Below are 20,541 nucleotides of genomic sequence, written 5' to 3' on the forward strand. Positions count from 1 at the left end.
ACATTCGTAAATGAATGGCTTCTGGTTTTTGAAATGTAAGTAAACCAATCTATTGTGATAAAATAACATAATTGCAATAACTGCATTAACCATCAAAGTGAAGTCTAACTAACTGTAGTCTTGAAACAAATCTAAATAAGGAAAAACATTGCAATAAAATAATGCAAAGTGTTTAAACTTGAGAGTAGCTGAGATCTGTCATGACAGAACATCGCTTCAATGATGTCTGGCGCCATCTAGCGTCAGGAATGGGTATAATGTCTAGGCCGCGAATATAAGACGACCCCCTCTTTTCCAGTCTTATTTCAATGCAATAAAAAAAAACACCGTCTCATATTTGGGCCAATACGGTATTTTCGTTCAAAAGACTAGGAGTAAGACGAAAATTAAAAGGGTTGCCAAAAATGACACTGCTAACAACAAAAATTATGGAACCGACACAGTCTTATCAAAAGATCAAAAACTGTCGGTCGAATATCAGCACAATTAGGTTTATAGGTAACATAGAAATGTAACTAGCATCAACGTAGAAATGCTGCAATTAAGCCAAAGATTACAAAAATCGTTAATTTAATCTCTCTATTTTGTCCGCTTCACCGTATCAAAGTCGATAAATTGTAGTCAGCTCTCTTTCCTCTCGTGCCCCCACCCCGCTTCTGCCTTCGTCATTGAGTCTTCTCCATCAATTTATCAAACCATCCCGTTCCCGCAGGAATGTGCTTGAGTATGCACACATCTACCCATCCGCATTGTTGACAACGCGGGGCCACCATGTGACCAAACATCCAAAAGAGAGGGATGAAGGAAGAGAAAAAAGGAATATTTTTCCCTCTTTCTGCCGTTTCGTTTTTTTTTTTTTTTTTGTAAAGCTCATTATCTCGCCGTGTCTGGCTGCATGGCTCGAAGCCAGAATATAATGATGAGGATAAACTCGCCAGGAACAACTAGTTTCTGTTGGAGGCCATCTCAGGGGAGAGCGAGGGCGCCCCCACCATCTTCCCCCCCAAACACACACACCCTTCAAACTCTTTTCCCTTTTCCCTGCCTTCATCCCTGACACGTTGGTGTTTGTGCCATGTCATGTGCTGATGGGGTGCTCACCGGGGCGGGCGGCGGCTGCGCGTCGCCCATCATTAGGGGCTGCTGCCGCCGTTTCCTCCCTCCCCTTCGCCTTGCACGCCTCTCTGTGCACTTGTTAAAATTTCCTCTGTTCCAAATCTATTTTTTCTTCTTCTTTTTCCTGTCCCCTCGCCACCTCCACGCTTCCTGCCGCCCACCCCCGCGGGCCCCAGGTTATGGTTTAAACATGACGACCGTCCCTTTGAAGACCAAGGGGCATCGTCATCGTCTTCGCCAGGAAAGCGGCGCCTCGGACCAATTTAATCAACACAGAGAAAGGAACGTAGAGGAGGCCCCCAACCCCGACCTCGGGCCCCTATGTCTCAATCGGAAAGCTATGTCGTGGTGGGGGTGGTATCGTCGGAGCGGCCGTTTAATTGCCGATGTGAAACGCAACCCCCTCGCTCCCGTTTAATGTGTAATGATCCGGCCGAGAAGCTGCAGGAACGACGGGATTTGGAGGGAGGCGGGGCGGTGGGGGCGTATCAAAGGGCGGCCTACCTGTCATATGCACTCACACACACACACACATACAATTCAGGTGCAGAGACCTTCATCATTATCCAAAATCTTCTTACCCCAGCCCACGATGCATTTTTTAACAGTGCCTAACAGAGGTGCAAGGTGCTAGCAGGTACCAGATCCATTTCCTGTACAATAATTCGGGGTCAGGCATAAAGAGCACTATGATTCAGAAGCATACATTCCTTTTCCATCCTTATGTCTTTGACCCGATGCACACCGAGTGATAAAGCCTACTTAAACTGACTTATCTAGCACACAAGGCCATTGACCCTCACAAACCTACCAATTCATCACTGCAATGGTAAGGCCTGATTTATGCTTCTGTTTCGTTGACGGCGGAGCGACGGCGTAGACACGACGTCGTCATTGAGCATTCGAAGTTCGGCGTCAAGGGAACGCTTTGCCCTAATTCACCGCCAAGCCACTAGGGGGGTGCAGCTTTGTCTTTATACGGTTTTGGGGGATTCTTACCGAATTCCTTCAGTTTTCCTCCGGTCATAGACACTAACAACAATAGAGATGGAACCAGTGTTGTTTTCGTCAACGATGACTACAACGAAAATATTTCGTCGACGAACAATTTTTTCATGACGATGACGAGCATAAACAAGCTAAAAATGTGTCTTGGGAGACTAAAACATAACGACATGAATTACATTTTCGTTATAGTTTCTGTCACGTGTTAACACTCAGTGATATTTTATGTGAGTTAGTAGAGGTGGCAATCTTTGGGTACCTAACGATTCGATTACGATTCAGAGGCTCCGATTCAATAATAAATCGATTAATGATGTCCCACCCCCCCCACACACACACACTTTTAAGGTTTTGTACATTAGTTCCAAAATAGTTTAAGAAGTCCTATTAGATTAAACCAAACTAATATTTAAGTATCAAGTTAACAGTTAAAAACATTAAATACTCAAGTCCCCATTCTGTATCAGCAGCTTTAAACTACATTCAATTAATTTAATGATGTGAATCAACCTTTAAAGTTGATAAAAATTGCTCCCGTTATTCCATAATTTCCCTTCTACTTACAACATGTCAAAGATTTTAAAACTGTTTCATCATTTAAAGATAGATTTTAGTCAAGATTTTGCCGATTTACGAGTATTTCAGATAAAAAGTTAATTAGGTGCGCTTCAACAGAGATTTCTAGAGAAGTCTACTGTTTTAAGATGGCGGCTGTTTACAACGCGGCAACTACTAAACGGCACGTCTGTCATTTAGCATCTAGTTTTGCATATATGTGATATCTACTGTAACCGTATGTGGCCATATGTTTGTAGCAACTAGCAACTGGCCGTTGTTTGAACCAGCTGTTGGCCGCAGTCAGGTATTTTTGTTTTCTTATCTAGCGGCATGAGTTGAACATAATATCTGCTCTCGGTCCGTTCCTCATTGCGTCCCGAAGACTGAGCTGACTGTGTTTTAGTTTTGTTTTACCTGATATAATTCAATAATTGGAATTTTGATATTTGTGAATTGTTCTCGAATCTTCCACGGCCGAATCGCGTATAATCTAAGAATCAGAAATTTCGCACGCCTCTCGTAGTTAGCCTGCATTGTAGCAGTGTCTGGCTGTGTCACTCATGTGACGTGCTGTGTCCCCCCCCCCCCCAAAAAAAAAAAAAAAATCACCCACTGGACCCCTCTCCAGTCTCCCCATTGCTTGTATCGAGACAAACACGGTAAGATTAGTCTTATCTTGGCAAGACGCAATGTTGCCGTACCCTTTAAAGATCTGTACTGAGTGATCATCACATACTAAACCTAACTCATAGTGTTAGCATTGCATTCATGTTTGGGTTAGCATTTGGCTATTGCTAAAGGCAAACGTCCTCTTAAACTCTCGGACATTTTTTTTTTTTTTTTTTTTAAACATACAGTTTGTACATACAGTTTGTGGCATCCAGTTGGGAATAAAATTAATTGAAAATGTTGTAAATTACCATGTGATAGATTTGTAGATGCTACAATATGTGCTCGTCTGTCAATGTTCATTCAAAATAGCTGAAAACATTTTATTAAATTTTTTAATGTAATTTTGGAGTGAAACTTTTGAATTTTACAAGTGAAAATATTGAGTAAACATTGACTAAAACTAGACGAAGACATATTTGGAAATGACTAAAGCATGACTAAGACTAATAAGTATTATCGTCCAAAGACTAATACAAAGACAAAAATTAAAAGGGCTGCCAAAAACAACACTGGATGGAACGTGTGTATTTGGAGCTGCAGCTAATCAATATTGAGCAACAAATTCGGGCTGCAACTAGACATGTGCGGATTAACGGTTTCAATCTATACCTAGGTATAAAAACGTAAAGGTTTCAAAACCACAAAAAAATTGTCACACCTTCCCTAAGGTATTTGCTACTTCTTATGTCCCAAAAATGCAACGAGTAATCCCTCGCCTGCAGCTGCAAGGCTCAACCCTCCCCCACTGGTTGTTGCTTAGGATCATTGAGTCTGCTGTGCCCCCCCCAAAGAAAACTAAATCGCTAGTATGGGAATACTTCGGCTACAGAAAAGTTACAAACAGCCGCAGCTTAGAGGAGAAGGGCCAACCGACATGTAAAATATGTTTGCGCATGGTGGCTGCCGACGAGCTAATACCTCCAGTATGATTTCGCTTTAATACATAATTAAAGGTTAGTAAACAAGGTCATGAATATTTCCCACCTTCTACGAGAGTGTGTTTAGTGTGTCTAGTGGTGGTAAAACATGCAGTTTTTTCTCTCTGGAAACTGTCTGTGTTGAGAAAGAGTGTATGTATAATGTAAACATGATGCAAGTCATAGACATATGCTTTTTATGGAAAATAATTCAATTATTTTGTTCTGATGGTAATAATGTTGAGTTGTGGCTTTAATTTTATTTAGAATATTTTTTTATTTTTTTATTGATTTTAACACTATACTTATGTTCCAATTTGCTTACAAGTTTTGAAAAATTGAAAATCATGTTCAATGGAAAAAAAATTTTTTTTTTTTTTTTTTAAACACAGACATGTCAAAGTCACACATTTTACAGCTGCATTGGCAATACCGTAATACCGTGAAACCGTGACACTTTGGCTTAAGGTTACCATACCGTCAGAATATCATACTGGCACACACATACAGTATATGCAACTAACGATTATTTTCATTACTCGATTAATCGGACAAATGTCACTTTTTCCCAATTACCTTCACAATTGACCATGAAGTTGTTTTAGGCATGTTGTAAGTTACAATGAAGACAAAATGGATGACTGTTTCCTTCAAAAATAATATTACAGCTTCCTGACTTAACTGTAGTCTACAACTGTATCGATTTTCAAATTCGTTGGAAACTAATTTATTAATCGATTCTACAACAAATGTTGTTAATGCAAATGTTGAGGCGTAGGCGACACAGAAGACGTTTGCGGAGGTGTTTGAATGTTTGAAAATGGTACTATTGTGCTTACCCAGAAACAAGATTCTGAGCGACCAATCGCAGTGCCTCGACGTTGGCCTAACCACGCGCTGACTTGACGCGTAGCCAGGATTTTTTGGAGGCGCACGACAGGCGTAAATCGGGTCGTAAATCGGGTCAGCGTTAACGGTGTAGGTCCGCCGTCACCTCAACGCAGATCCTTAAAACTGAGTTCTTATTTGGAAATAACGCTTTGAAGCACCACATCTATCATGTAGCAGATGAATCCAAAGGTTTGAAGAGAGAATCCATTTTTTAATACACACAAAAACTTCCATTTCTCAGAAAGACTACGCTTTGCTTTTAAACCACAAATAGCTAATGTCGCATTAGCTAATTTCCAAAACAAATTTTGCTGCTGAACACAACGAGCGGCAGTTCATTTCTGTCACTCTGTGGTTTGAAAATAAATAATTAACTATGTTTTTTTTTTTTTTTTTTTTTTGCGCGCAAATGGGGGGAAGGGATGATATGTCAAAGCCTTCTCTGGAGACCTCTCAAGTACCCCCACCCCTCTCTTCTATTGGGTAATTAAATTAGGGGTCTCATCACAGGGCATTAGCTCCCCCCACACACCCCGCAGCCGGCAGATTCAATTAGCCATGCTGCAAATAGGATGATGACAATGTCGAGAGCGAATTATCAGTCACTTAAAGGCCCGGTTGGGACGCGGACGCCGCTGCCAGATGTCTGGACCTCTGCTCCAGAGGGGACAATCTGGGGAGGCCTTTTCCATAAAGATCTGCTTCAACGAGGTAGACGCGTTATTGAGGACAGTTTAACGACTTGGGAACGGCTGTGCCAGATTGAAAAGTCAGCTTTCGCTCTCCCAGAATCCCTCTTTCCACACTGCCTCCCTCCTTCCATGGACACGATCCATCAATGTCACAGAGGTCTAAATACAACGCCCACAGGAGCTGCTTTTCCAATCGGACCGCAATTAAACTCAAGCTTCGAGCGTTCCCTCGGCGCTAAAAGGAGCCCCTGAAGTCTTGAGCTGAGAAGAAACTGCAAAAGGGCTGCTGAAAAATGGCTGAAAATGTTGTAATGTCTATGTCAGACCACGAGTTGGCAAGTGATAACATTAAAACAAGTCCTTCGGGAGATCATCATTTTTTGTACCGCCTTAATTATAGCTCACTTTCAGTTTGAAATGGTCAGCTTGTCACTTAACACATTTGCTATCATTGACCTCCCATTGTATGTCGTTAGCAGTAGTATACGTTTTCATTGACTGCTGATAATCGCGATAGACATTCAACACATTTAGACTGGGAGGCGATTATAGCGAATGATCACAATGGCAGCGAATAAGATAAAGGAGAAGTTCAGCATTGTTTTACATAAGGGCTTAATCTTCGAGTTAGCAAGGCTTTAATCAATCGGTGGAGTTGATTTCAACAAATTCTGTTCATTTTGTTAGTTTCAGGGCTCCCAAGTGGCTAAGCTAGCGCGAGTCAATGGTGCCTCCTTAGCATGCCAATAAAAAAACAACATATGCACACGAGAATCACCGATGACCCATGCAATCAATAGTCTTGGCTATGTTTTTAGGAAAAACTGATTAAAACTTATCAATAATCAACAATTTTAATTCAGCAGCTCTGCAGGGAACAGGCGTTCTAGGCAAGCAGGGCGAAGTGATATCATATTGTTTTTTTCACCCCTGATTTTTATTTATTTATTTATTTATTTTGGGGAGAACGAAAGGAACTCCCTAGCAGACTGAGTACAAGTGGCCGACGCACTGCTCTCTATTGTGGTCGCATAACGCATCTAAAAAAAAAAAAAAAAAAGTCCTGCAGAATGAAATGAATTATGGGAGTTTGGTGGTGGGACACTGTTTTGGCTACATGGGTGTTTTGAAAAATGATCTGGAATTTGAATTAATTTGACTGTGTGAGAACTGTTAATATAGTTTTTTAATGGCATGCTAAGCAGGCACCGTTGACTCGCGCTAGCTTAGCCACTCCAGAGCCCTGAAACTAATAAATAACTGACAAACTGCATGGAAATCATTTAAGTAAACTCTACCGACTACCGTATTGGTCCGAATATAAGATGGCCCTGATTATAAGACGACCCCCTCTTTTTCAAGACTCAAGTTTGAAAAAAAGACCTTTTGAACACCAAATTAATTTTAATACAGAAAATGATTACAGTACATCAGAAGCAAATGATTATAACAATATATTTGACAGAAAATGCATGTTATTTTGCCTCATTCAAATCTTAATATCTGAACATTTAAATATGTAAACTAAAGTGCAATCACATTCGTAAATGAATGGCTTCTGGTTTTTGAAATGTAAATAAACCAATTTATTGTGATAAAACAACAAAATTGCAATAACTGCATAAACCATCAAAGTTAAGTCTAACTAACTGTAGTCTTGAAACAAATTAGAATAAGGAAAAATATTGCAATAAAATAATGCAAACTGGTTAAACTTGAGAGTAGCTGAGATCTGTCATGACAGAACATCTGTAATTCCCTCTCGAGTCGAAATCACGAACCAAGCTGTTTCTTTTTTACGGGCTTTAATCATAGAACTTGATTTGTCTTGACAATGCCTTGACAATGCCGTGAGAACTCATTGGCCGCTTTACTCCAGAGGAAATTAGTTCAGCTTCAATTCTTCGATGCACTATGCACTTGAGATGTTTCCTTGTTGATCTTAATCAGAGGTACTGAAAAGTTGTCTGTACTCTAATAGTGTTCATCAGATAATAATAATGTAACGCTTGATAGTGCCCCTGTCAACTTGCGACAGTGAACTTCAGTTCCCACCCCACATCAAAGAAAATAAATGCTTAACGTTACACCCCCAGATCAAAGAGTCAATTATTTATTTCTTTATTCTGCCTTAATGGCAGCTATAACATCGCTTCAATGATATCTGGCGCCATCTAGCGTCATGAATGGGTATAATGTCTAGACCGCGAATATAGGACGACCCCCACGTTTTCAGTCTTATTTCCATGCAAAAAACACCGTCTTATATTCGGGCCAATACGGTAATAATAAGAAAAAAAAATCTCATTTCTTACCTAAAAATGCCGTTACGCTTGATAACACACATCACTTGAAATTGAGGTGTTTTTCCCCACGTGTTTCAATTGAATTTCCATTTATGTCAAGCTATTTTAAAGTTTTAGTTAAAAAAACAAGCGCTGTGTTTATACAAATTAAATAAAGCCTGTATGAAAGACACGTTAGCCACGCATCGACTGTAGTCATCATTAATAGAAACCTAGCCCTCCTCAGGCCTCACGTTTTGTTAGCAAGGTACAGTAACGTTAATCTTATTTATTAGTACTACTTCATTAGAGGAGTTCCAAAAAATCGATTATTACATGCATCGCGATTTGAGACGTGATGATTCGATTACGTTTCATAAAGGTGCAAAAACGATGATTTTCCCTCAAAACTTTATGGCAGCTGCTCGTAGCAAAACGAAATTCAAGATAAGTCTGCCACCCAGGCACCGTTAACGGGCGCATGCACGTTATGATGGATGCTGCCGGTTACTGAGAGAGAGATTGACTCCTTTTTAAAAGCCTGGAAAATAAATTTTTGTATGAGACAGGCAGGTACTGAATCGCAACCCAGTGGTAGCGCTTTTGTACGCAAGTTCTTTTTTAGAGCAAGAGGGGAAGAGAGTTCGTTGCTCCTTGTAGTTTTAAGGCATTTCAATTGAAAAATGTCCTGATTGTGTTGCTAAGACCCGTGTGAATCTATAAGAGGTGAGTACACGAATCCTCTTGTACTGTTTAGCCTTTATTGTTGTTATTTTTGAGACGTTAATAGTTACCTACCGCCGAGCGTTAAGCTAATTAGCTAATTCGCTAACGTGTATGTCATATGCAGAACGTGTAAAACCATGATTAAGTACAGCGGTAACACTACAAACATGTGAAATAGTACAGAAATGTGGGAAAACAAAGTATATTGGTTAAAAGAAGTCTTATTTCTAAAGACACTTTGTTTCCAGAAAATTTGGAATTCATTATTCTTGAGAGAAATAAGTACTCCCTTTAAAATGGCTAATGTTTTTGTACTTTCTTAAAAATAAATAAATAAAAATGCAGCTTGAGGGCAGCTTTTTGTTGTATGGGCATGTTTCCATTGTTCCTGTTGAATCATTACGATATTTTAAATAAATAATGGACATAAATTTGTTTGGCTACTGTATTAATTAGTCATGTACGATGCATGAACAATTGCGATAATCGTGATAACCGCGATCATCGTCACTACCGTGATCATCGTTTAATAATCGAATCGTAGCACCCTGAATCGTAATCAAATCGAATCGTGGGGTGCCTAAGATGGCACACCCCTATACTTCATTATGTTTTTATTTTACACCCTTATCACTCTACAGCGCTGTTTTTACAGATTAAATCGGGGGCCGGCAACCCTTGTTTTGAGAGCTGCATGCGTCTCTTTCGCACTGCCCTTGTGGCTCCCTGGAGCGTTTCAAAAATGTTTGAAAATGGGAAAAGAAATATATTTTTTTTGTTATAACATGCTTTCTCTAGGAGGACAAATATGACACAAACAATCTAAACATTTTGCAATGCGGTAAAAATGTGTACAATAATGATTACATTTAAACATTTCTGTCGACGAAGACTTGAGTCACAGCCTGCGACGCACGTTTCTATCAGCAGGGTGGCTGTTGTAAACATACACCGGCGGCTATATGATGGGACATGGATTCCAAAGAGGAAAAGAGAAAAAAAAACTGAGGAGAACAGAGGATTCAACATTTCTTGGGCCGAATCAATTGCATTCATTGCTAATGCGGAAGGATTTTCTGAATGTTTGCTCTGTAGCGAGAAGTTGTCAAATCACAAAACACATTTGCAGGTGTGCAGGAGTACCCAGTAGGTGCGATTGCATTACTTCTGGAGAAATTACAGGAGTACAAAAATGGATTTAAAAAGTGGAATGCATCTCCAAACTCCACTACTGCTTCAAGTTTTGCTGCAAGGCGGGATAAATAAAGCGTGGAAAACCGTTCACAGATGGTGACTGGTAAATAAAGGAGTAATTAATCAATATATTAAATAAAGCCTGTATGAAAAACATTAGCCACGCATCGACTGGAGTCATCATTAATAGAAACTTAGCCCTCCGTAGGCCTCACGTTACGTTAGCAAGGTACAGTAAAGTTGATCTTATTTATTAGCGCTACGTTAACTTAATTTTACCTTGTCCCGAGTATCGCTCCACCGCTCTCGGAGTAAACGGGGTGACTCCGGTGGAGCTGCAGCATTGAAGATATGCTGTAGTGTTATGCAAGCGCTGTCTTACAGCAAATACATGAAACTGTTCGCTTTGGTGTCCAGCTTGAAATGCTTCCACGCTTTTGACATTTTCTGTTTTTTTTTTTTTTTCTTTTGGGTGCCTTTCACTTTGCTTTTGTCGGCTTTTTCGTCATTACCTCTATATTTATGCATGGTTGATATCAAATAAATCCCACGCCTCTGTCTTCTTCACGTACGCACGTGACGTCAGCGCGTTGTGCAGCAATAAAAGCAGTCCGGGCAAAAAGTCATGCTTAGAGCTGGCAAAATTGAACGATCCCTCGAGGCGGAGAAAATTCCTCGATCAATGTTTTACTCAAATTACTCGAGTAATCGTTTCAGCTCTGAACGTAAGAATGCGATACATGGTGATACCAATATTTTAAGCCCATTTTTAAAACATACGTCTTAAGTGAAAAATGGTCAAGTATTGTTTTTGTTGCTTTAAAAACATTAATTTATCAAGCTGTCAAGTTAAAGGTGACTGTCTGACTGAGACACCATTAATATCGGAATGGATGCATAACGATTTCGATTAGTGCTGCAACGATTAATCGATTAACTCGAGTATTCGATTAAATTTTGCTGCTTCGAGTATTCGTTTCATTAAAGTGGCATTGTAATGGTTTATTTTAAAAGTGTTTGCATTTAGTTTTATTGATTTGGGTGGATACACTGCCTTCTAGTCTGCCTCATTTCACATGGCTGAATCCAGGTGCTCCCTGCTAATACCAACATCAGCTAAGTTTTTGTTTGAGCTAATGTTTTTTTTTTAATGCATTCATAATTTAGTTTATAAATATATTTAGCCTATTTTTGTGGGAATATGTGTCCGAACCATTTGTTAAGAGCATTTTAAAAAAGTTAAAAGCATTTTATAGCATTTAAACTGATCTTCATTTATTTATTTTTTTATACCGTTTGAGGCTCAGCTCAGGTAATTTAATTTTTCATGTTCCTTGTTCCAAAATTTAGCTTATTAATATATTTAGTTTCCGCTTGAATTATTATTTTTATTTTTTTGTATGTCTTACAATGTAAACATGTTGAAAAGGTTATATTCTAAGTGAACTAGTTGCTTTGTATTATTGTCTGTTATTTGTATGTTTTGTAATGTCCAATAAAAAAAATAATAAATAAATAAATAATTCAGAGCCCGTGTTTTCACACACAAACCGGAACAGCGCGTGCGGCAAACACACACACGCAAAACAGATGCAGAGGGATATGATGGCAAAGCATTCAGAGGAAAATTTGTCCTTTACGAGGTGGAGATATAAACACTATTTCAAGTTGGTCGAAATTAAAGGAAAGAACGTGCATGTAAAGTGTAATTTATGTCCCGGGGCAAAGCTTTTGTCGACATCTGTGGTAAGCAATTCAAATCTGTTTATTTCTTTTGCACTTCAAGTGTAGGATAAATCTGTTGCTGGTGAGGTGCAATAAATATTACAAGGTTCTATAACACAACTACCTGTCTGTTCTTCTTTATTCAACTGACTCATACAACAACTTGGTAATACAACAACTTCTTTTTAAAGTAATGGAAATAGTTACTTTCCCTGGTAACTAGTTACTTTAACGATACCGTAATTCAGTTACTAACTCAGTTACTTTTTGGAAGAAGTCGTGAGTAACTATAACTAATTACTTTTTTTTAAGTAACGTGCCCAACACTGATCGTGACGTACCAAGAGGTTCCCACTCCTAGTGATATGGATATGTCATTCATATGCCAATTCATTTGAATGTATCAACAGTTACCTTTAGCATATCGATGTGTGACATTGTTCCACTGATTTTCCACACAATCTCAAGTTTCTCAAGGTAACCATACATTTGCACAGCACAAGGACACATACATGCATGTATACACAAAATGGCTACAAGTACACATACAGTATATGCATAGCAGTTCTTAGAATAAAACTGTGCCGAGTTAACTTTTCTCCCAAAGCGTTGCAGTGTTTGTTTATGTCTAGCAATTATGCGGCCTGGCTGATTTAGCACCAGCCTGACATGCAGCGGGGGCTAAATGTTCTTCGGGGGCCTCATTAAGTGGGGGTAGGGGGGTAGAAGATAAATATAATTAATATTTGAGCACCCTTGCTGGAGATTTGGCCTTTTGAAAATAGGGAGGCGTGAGGAGTCCTTAAGGGAGAACTTGCAAAACGAGCTAAGAGGAGTTTGTGTACGTGCGTGTTGCGTGCCGAGGGCTCGACTCACCTTGACATGGATGCGTTGACAGTGAGCGCAGTTGGGTAGGGGTGTCTAAAACCCCCTGTTGTGATTGGATAAACAGGTTGACCTTGCCTGGGAAGAAAAAGAAGAAAGGTAAAGAAACAAGGTTGACAGACGAGGAGAAAGGTAGCGAGGCCCCTCAAGTCGGGGCCTCTTTCATTCTCATTTGATCGGGGACAAAAATCTAGGGGATTGCGGAGCGGCGGATCAAAAGCGGGGTGGGAATAAACTCCCGACAATTTTGAACGCCGTAAATCTTGATAGCGCCGGCTAATTAAATTTCATAACCCTTCGCCCGGTGCGCCGCCCCCTCGTACCCTCCCTGAGCTGGAACTAGGTGTTTTGTTGTGATAATTAAAGACGAAGTGCGGCTCCCTTTAATGGAGCCATCACGCTAATTGAGGTCTACACATCCAAAAGACAAACAATAATGAATGTAAATTTATACCGAAAATAAAGTGCGGCAAATCAAAGGGCGGCGTGGCGGCGCTCGGGGGCCCTTTCTCACTATTTAGACGGTGGCGAGAAAACATTAAATTAACAGAGCTTAATTTGTAGCCTTTTGTCATATTAACAAGTGTTGACAAGAGTTACCCAGGGAGAGTTCCCGTGCGGGATTGCGGGTAAAAGGCGGGCAATCGCTGTTCATTTACTCTAATTTGACCCTACAGAGACATACACGGTAGTATGAAGAGTGGTTTGAAAAATTAATAAATACATAAAAATAGTGGAAATGAGCTCTTGTCGGAATTCCGCAATCCAGAAAGTTTGGGGATCCGGTTTCTGCAAAGAAAAACTAGCAGCGAATGAACATTCATTCATTCTCTGCCAGATCTCCCTGTTCAAATGGACTGGACGTCTAGTGCCATTTATGGCAGCCAGTAAGATTCAAAACACAGGCAAAAACGCACAAATACTTCCGTATACACCTTGAATTACGTTTAAATAGAGCCCAAAACATTAAATCTCTAGTGCTGCAACGATTAATCGATTAACTCGAGTAATTCATAGAAAAAAAGCTTCGAATCAAATTTTGCCGCTTCGAGGATTCGTTAAATTAGAGTGGCGTTGTCATAGTTTATTTTGAAAGTGTTTGCATGTAGTTTCATTGATTTGGGTGGATCGTCTAACATGGCTGAATCCAGCTGCTCCCTGTTAAGACCAACAAAAGTTTTTGTTTGAGCTAATATGTTTGTTTATGCATTTGTTATTAGAAGTATAGTTAGCCGTTTTTTGTGAGAATATGTGGTTGAAAGATTTGTTAAGAGCATTGTTTAAAAAAAAAAAAAAGATAGCATTTTTTGCATTTAGGGTAGCGGACTTTTGCGATGCAAGTTAGCCAATTGTTCTTTTGTTATACTTAGAGTCTCATTTATTATTATTTTTTTTTTTATTGTTTAAGGCTAAACTTTAAATGAAAGTGTAATGCTGCATAGTTTGAAAAAACATTCGGGAATTTTATTTTGTATTCGCAATAAATGTTCTTTTGAAAGTGCAATCTTTGCAAGCCTTTGTTTTACATCTTCTAAAAATTAATCTGCAACGTACAAAATGTTCCCAATTCGATTACTCTTTATAAATTTTTGTTTGAGCTGATGTTTGGCTTTTTTGTGGGAAAATGAGTTTAAAACATTTTTTAAGAGCATTGTAAAAAAAAAAAAAATTTAAAAAAAAAAAAAAAAAAAGCATTTTATAGCATTTAAGCTAGCAGAGTTTTGCTATGTAATTTAGGTTATTGTTCTTTTGTTGTACTTAGATAATCATTTATTTATGTTTTTATACCATTTGAGGCTCAGCTAAGGTACTTTAATCTTTTTAAGTTCCTTATCCGATTACTCGATTATTCGAACTAGCTAGTTGATAGATTAATCGATTACTAAAATAATCGATAGCTACACCCCTGTTAATATCCTTTTCAACTCATCTGAAATCAAAATAGTTTTGTCCCGTTCAATACTGGGTATCGGTATCAGCACCCAATACGGCTGTTTTTTGACTACAGGACAATATCGCATTTGGTCACAAGGTCGCACCTGACACAGTATTCACATATGTTTTCAGCACCATCTCACTTTCGTCCTCGGTAAATCAAACTACTCGGCAAACATGTCCGCTGTGAGGGACTACTCCTCGATAGAAAAAAATGATGGTAACAGTATCGTTTAATATTTGTATACAGAGAATTTGATGAGGAGGTACGTGCAGGGCTCACTTTAATACAGGAATATGATTTTTCATTTACTGGTTGCATTATTTTTACTAGTCTGAAAAAAAAATGGGTATCTGATCAGCATCGGATCAATATCTGCAAAACATATTTAGGGGGGAAAAAATCAAATCGGAAGTAAAAAATAAATCTGCATTAGTAAATCCCTAAGAGCAACAATGCTTGTATTTACGTTGTCACCTACTAATTACTACTTTCCTATTACCCATCGAGGAGCAGTATCATTTAGCTGGGTCATTTCTAATATACAGTAAAATAGCTTTGCTGCCATTTTGTGGCAACTAAAATCAATTCCAAAAATTGTATGCATCAATTACTCACTGTTTATGTGTTCCCATATTTTCAATTGTGCATAAGCGAACCATAACTCTTTGGTTGCCATTGATGGCAATAGATTTGTCCGATAATGACTTTTTAACCAATTACCAATATCCTGATATTGTCCAAGTCCAAAAATCGTATACCGATGTCAAACCGATACAGATATATGTGGTCGTACACTTAACATATTATAACTAGTTGTATTGTGATGCTTTAATGCGTTAATGCTCACATAACAAATCTACGTTTGGAGACTTAATGGTCAATGAGCATAACTGTTGTGCTAAGCAGTGACTAGCTCTTGTACAAAGGCAGAAGGTTTCTAAATTCACTTTGAAGGCAACATGCATATTGGAACAAAAACAGATAACGAAAAACCGATGTCGATATCATCTGATATCATTTTAAAATTCTTTTATCGGCCAATACTATCGGCTGCCCGATAATATCAGACAACTCTTGTAAATATCCATTTGAACTGGAATGGTTAGCATCCAGTGAGTTAAGGTTTTCTTAAAGGGGGATCCACGGATAGAAAAACTTGTAGTTCTAGAAGAGTAAAAAGTAAAAGATAAACATTATTACGAGTTAAAATAATTAGATATTAAAACTCCTCTTGATGTTTTCGTTTTGATACAGTTTGTAAAATAAGTTTAACTAGTAGGTCGCCATTGTTGTAGACGTCGCAGCACAGTGACGTAACTGGGTTATGCTGCCGGGCTACCAGAGTATGACTCTTGGGACATAAACATGTCATCTGCTGAACCTTTCCAATTTGAGCCCGAGAAGAACATTAATGAGCATGACAGCACTGGCGATATTTTACAAAACGAACAGCAAAAGCAAAACGAACAGGAAAAACAGGGATGAGACGAGACGAGAATATGACAAAACCGGTATTCTGCCAAAATGTACACCACCGGCGAAACGTCCTACAAGAGGCATGTATATATATATATATATATATGTATATGTATATATATGTAGTATAGTATAAGTAAAGGGAAACACATGCAAAAAGTATTTTGAGGCAATGAAAGGGCAACAAAATACCCAATAAAACAACACAAATTGTAAGTAATCGCTGCTTGTAAATGATGTGCGCACGTGTTGGACATCTCGCCGCGTAGAAGGACTTGCAGAACACCGGTAATGTTTGTCTAGTAACAGTGACAAACTACGTCATCACCCCAGCGTCCATTGCTCTCATAAAACATGGCGCTCTCCGTAGGTCAAAAAATTAAACATTTTAAATCAATGGCAATATGTTATGCGTTTCAAATAACATATTTTAGTAAAAGAGAACAGTTGTGGCTTTTAACAATTGCATCTCAGCTGTGACTAGAAAAAAGGGAAAAAAATTCACGGCTTTCACTCAAAAAGCTTCTAGATCTTATGAAAAGAAATCTTATTTCCTACCTAAAAATATAATTATGCCTGATGACACACATCACTTAAAAGTTGGGTGTTTTTCCCATGTGTGTCAACTGAATTTCCATTTGTGTCAAGCTATTTTTAAGTTCTAGTTAATCAAGTTTTAAGTTAGTCTAAATTGTAAGTAGGGCTGCAACTATGGATTATTTTAGTAGTCAATTAATCGATTAAGTAGTTAGTTCGAATAATTGAGTAATTGGTTAGGGAACATGAAAAATTCAAATGCCTGAGCTGAGCCTCGAATGGTATTTAAAAAAAGAACAATGGCTAACTTACATAGCAAAAGTCCACTAGCTTAAATGCTATAAAACTGTAACATTTTTTGTTGTTGTTGTTGTTTATTAACAATGCTCTTAACAATTGTTCAGACGCATATTCCAGCAAAAAAAAACCCTGCTAAATAAACCTATAAATTAAATAGGGGTGCACGATAGCCATTTTTTGAAACCGATACCGATAACTTCCTGCTCCTCAAAGCCGATACCGATACGATAACCGATAATACAGTATATATATAATTTTTAAATGTATATTAACATGGGTTTTTGAACATGTGTAAGCCAAAAATACTACTGGTGGATTCAGCATAGACTTGCCTTTGACCTAACCAGAATTATCATGATAACATGAATATTATTATAATATAAAAAACAATAAAAAATACAAAGACAAGAACACTTTTGACTTCAAATAGAGTGCCCATATTTATTTTGAGTCAATCACCATCAATTAGTAAATATTATTGATGATATGTTCCCCTGAACAATGAGCACTGAACTAAAACAAATATAAACCCAACGGGTATTGTGCTTTGTCAGCAGATTAAACATTTGGTGCAAGAGGAGAGAAGACTTTTGTGGTCTTGGTCCATGAAACAACTCAAACGCACACATCCCAATCCACCGACACCGTAGCAAAATTAATATCGACCGGCCCGATAATATATAGTTATTGGATTTATTGGGATGATGTCATAATTCCTATTATCGGACCGATAATTATCGTGCACCTCTAAAATTAAATTACGAATGCATTGAAAAAACCATTAGCTCAAACAAAAATTTGGCTTAGGTTGGTCTTAACATGGAGCAGCTGGATTCAGCTATGTGAAATGAGGCAGACTAGAGGACAGTGCATCCACCAAAATCAATCAAACTAACTGCAAACACTTTCAAAATAAACCTTTACAACACCACTTTAATTAAACGAATACTCGAAGCAGCAAAATTTAATTCGAATCTTTTTTTCTAATCAAATACTCGAGTAAATCGATTAACCGTTGCAACACTAATTTGAACCAACAAGTCTAAGTCCGAGGTTCCCTTTAAGCACAATTCTGAATAAGGACTTTACCGAACTTTTCTCACAAGCATGAAAGAACAAAATACAAAGTGTAGAAGTAAAACAAAAAAAGATTTGCTTACTGTGGTACTAACCATCCTAAGGGATGGGGGATCTGGCCGACAGTGCCAGGTGACAGCGGGTAATAAGGAGAAATATCTGGAGGATGCGGAGGCCTTGGAATTCCTGTGGAAAAAGAAGATGACATGAGCTCCGAGAGGAGGTGGACAAGATGAAGAATCAAATCTTTTGTCAGAATCTAGAGCGTCTCATACATCACAGGAAGAGGAAGAAGACGGAGGAGGAGGAAGCCTTGTTGCTAGCGTGTACACACGCGGCAAAAAAGCAAAAAAATAAAATAAAATATCACAATTCCTGATCAAAGGCCTCGCCAGGCGACAGTGGCACAATGTGTTTGGAGGAGGCAAAGAGGGGAGAGAGGTGATGAAGAGGAAGAGGAGGAGGGAAATCAGGAAAAAAAAGAAAAACAGACACGATTCTTGTCACGTTTGTCAGGCGAATTCGTGAGATTAATGATCTAAAATGACGGAGGTTTAGAAGTTAACAAAACTCAACAATATCATTACGCCGTTCTCTGTGATCAGAGGGAAGGTGCCTCCTCATTCGCTGTCACCGACATCATTCTATATGCACGACAAAAGCTATCGGAAATATGCAGCTGTTAAACATGGTTAGTGAAGCCATTTAGGCTAATTGGTGACTACTACAATCGCTGTGACGGTGAAAAATCTACAATTGTCTTCCGGGAGCAGGTTCCTTTGATTTAGCTACATCAATCACATTGTACGGATCGTATAGTAGTAACGGTGGTGCTTCAGACTGTATGGGGATGCATAACAATAAGGTGGATAAGAGCAGTTAATGTTAGCTTTGGATAAAGTGAACTACTCTTACTGCATTTTTCTATTTATTCAAGATGCATTTACCATAATTTTCGGACTCTAAGGGGCCGTTTACATGGTCACTTTCCGAGAATACTAAAAATTTCAAATTTGCATTTATATGGGCCCGTCTCCATTCGAACGATGTCGCAATTCCGCATGAAAACGATGTAGTATTCATGCCAGGCCTTAGGGGGCAGTGCAGATTTACAAGGCGACAGCGAATGATGCACTTTGGAAAACAATATGCCCGCCGACTCGAAGCAATGGCATTTTTCTTTTGTTCAAAAAGGCACAAAAATGGAAACATTCAACATATTTAATTTAAAAATATTATTAAAACAGTAAATTAAAGCCGACATTCCGCCATATTTGCTGTTATTAATGTTTAGTAGCACTGCTGCGCACGCCCAATGTGACGTGTACGAGTGCTGACGTTATCGGCGCGGTCTCGCGCCGTGGGAACCTTTGATATGCATGCGGAGCAAGCCCCATTCAATCCTCCGCAATCGAATTCTTCCACTTTGGAAGCAGGATTCAGAATTTTTCGTCTTCGCCAACACCATATGCATGTGCGGCCATTCCGCTACTCAGTCATTGTGTCTTTGTGTCGCTATGTAAACTGCCCCTAAGACGCTACTTTTTCCCCCCTCGTTTTGAATCCAGCGGCTTGTAGTCCAGTGTGGCTTATTTGTGGATTTATTTGGGTTAATAGGCAACACTTTATTTGACAGTGGCGTCATAACACTGCCATAAGACCGTCATAATTCTGGCATGAAACTATCATAGGCATTAATGAAGGCTTATGACAGATGTCATTAAGTGTCATCCGGCAAATAATATCACAAACTCCATATACGTCGAGCTCAGATATTTCACATTTATTCAAATTGAGATAATTTGCAGGATAACACTAAATGACATCTGCTATAAGTATTCATTAAGGCTGATTACAGTGTCATGTCTAGGCATGTGCCGGTGTGAGATTTTAACTGTACGATAACCGTGAGCAAAAATACCGCGGTTTCACGGTATTACAATTATAGCTACAAAATGTGTCATTTTGAGATTTATGGGTTAAAAAACAAAAAAAACAACAACAAAAAACTTTATTTCCATTGAAAAGGATTTTTTTATTTATTTTTCAGAACTAGGGCTGTCAAACGATTAAAATTTTTAATCGCGTTAATCACAGCTTAAAAATTAATCGTAATTAATCGTAATTTAAACCATCTCTAAAATATGCCATATTTTTCTGTGAATTATTGTTGGAATGGAAAGATAAGACACAAGACGGACATAAACATTCATACATAAGTACTGTATTTGTTTATTATAACAATAAATCCACAAAATAGCATTAACATTATTAACATTATATATGCTAAAGGGATTCACAGATAGGAAGACTTGTAGATCTTGAAAGATAAATTTGAGTACATGTAATTTCATATTAAAATGTAAAAGGTGAAATACACCACAAGGTGTCAATGGCGAGTTTTAATTTGAGATCTAGCCAAGGCAAAATCTGAGTAAGTTTTATGTGCATTTTGCATAGCTATTTTGATTGGAAATGCCAGTTCTCTTTGCATTGAGCACTTTTCTTTTTAAGAACTTTTTTTTTTTTTAAAGATAGGAATATTA

The 20,541-nt window shown here is 38.4% G+C and overlaps 1 protein-coding gene across 28 annotated transcripts in view; it reads right to left on the reverse strand.

Moving 5' to 3' along the window:
- The window catches only part of tcf7l2 (transcription factor 7 like 2), a 186,843-nt gene that overhangs the window by 23,604 nt on the left and 142,698 nt on the right, over positions 1 to 20,541 (reverse strand). For 24 of the 28 annotated variants that reach the window (XM_057825847.1, XM_057825830.1, XM_057825846.1 and 21 more), the window contains 2 exons: positions 18,079 to 18,181; positions 12,658 to 12,744 (listed from right to left, as the gene is read on the reverse strand). In XM_057825847.1, the coding sequence (XP_057681830.1) occupies positions 12,658 to 12,744; positions 18,079 to 18,181 (190 nt within the window). The remainder of the gene's footprint in view (positions 1 to 12,657; positions 12,745 to 18,078; positions 18,182 to 20,541) is intronic. The other 4 variants (XM_057825835.1, XM_057825831.1, XM_057825849.1 and 1 more) reach the window with 1 other exon arrangement.

The sequence above is a fragment of the Corythoichthys intestinalis genome, chromosome 21, assembly GCF_030265065.1.
Source record: "Corythoichthys intestinalis isolate RoL2023-P3 chromosome 21, ASM3026506v1, whole genome shotgun sequence".
Taxonomy (NCBI): domain Eukaryota; kingdom Metazoa; phylum Chordata; class Actinopteri; order Syngnathiformes; family Syngnathidae; genus Corythoichthys; species Corythoichthys intestinalis.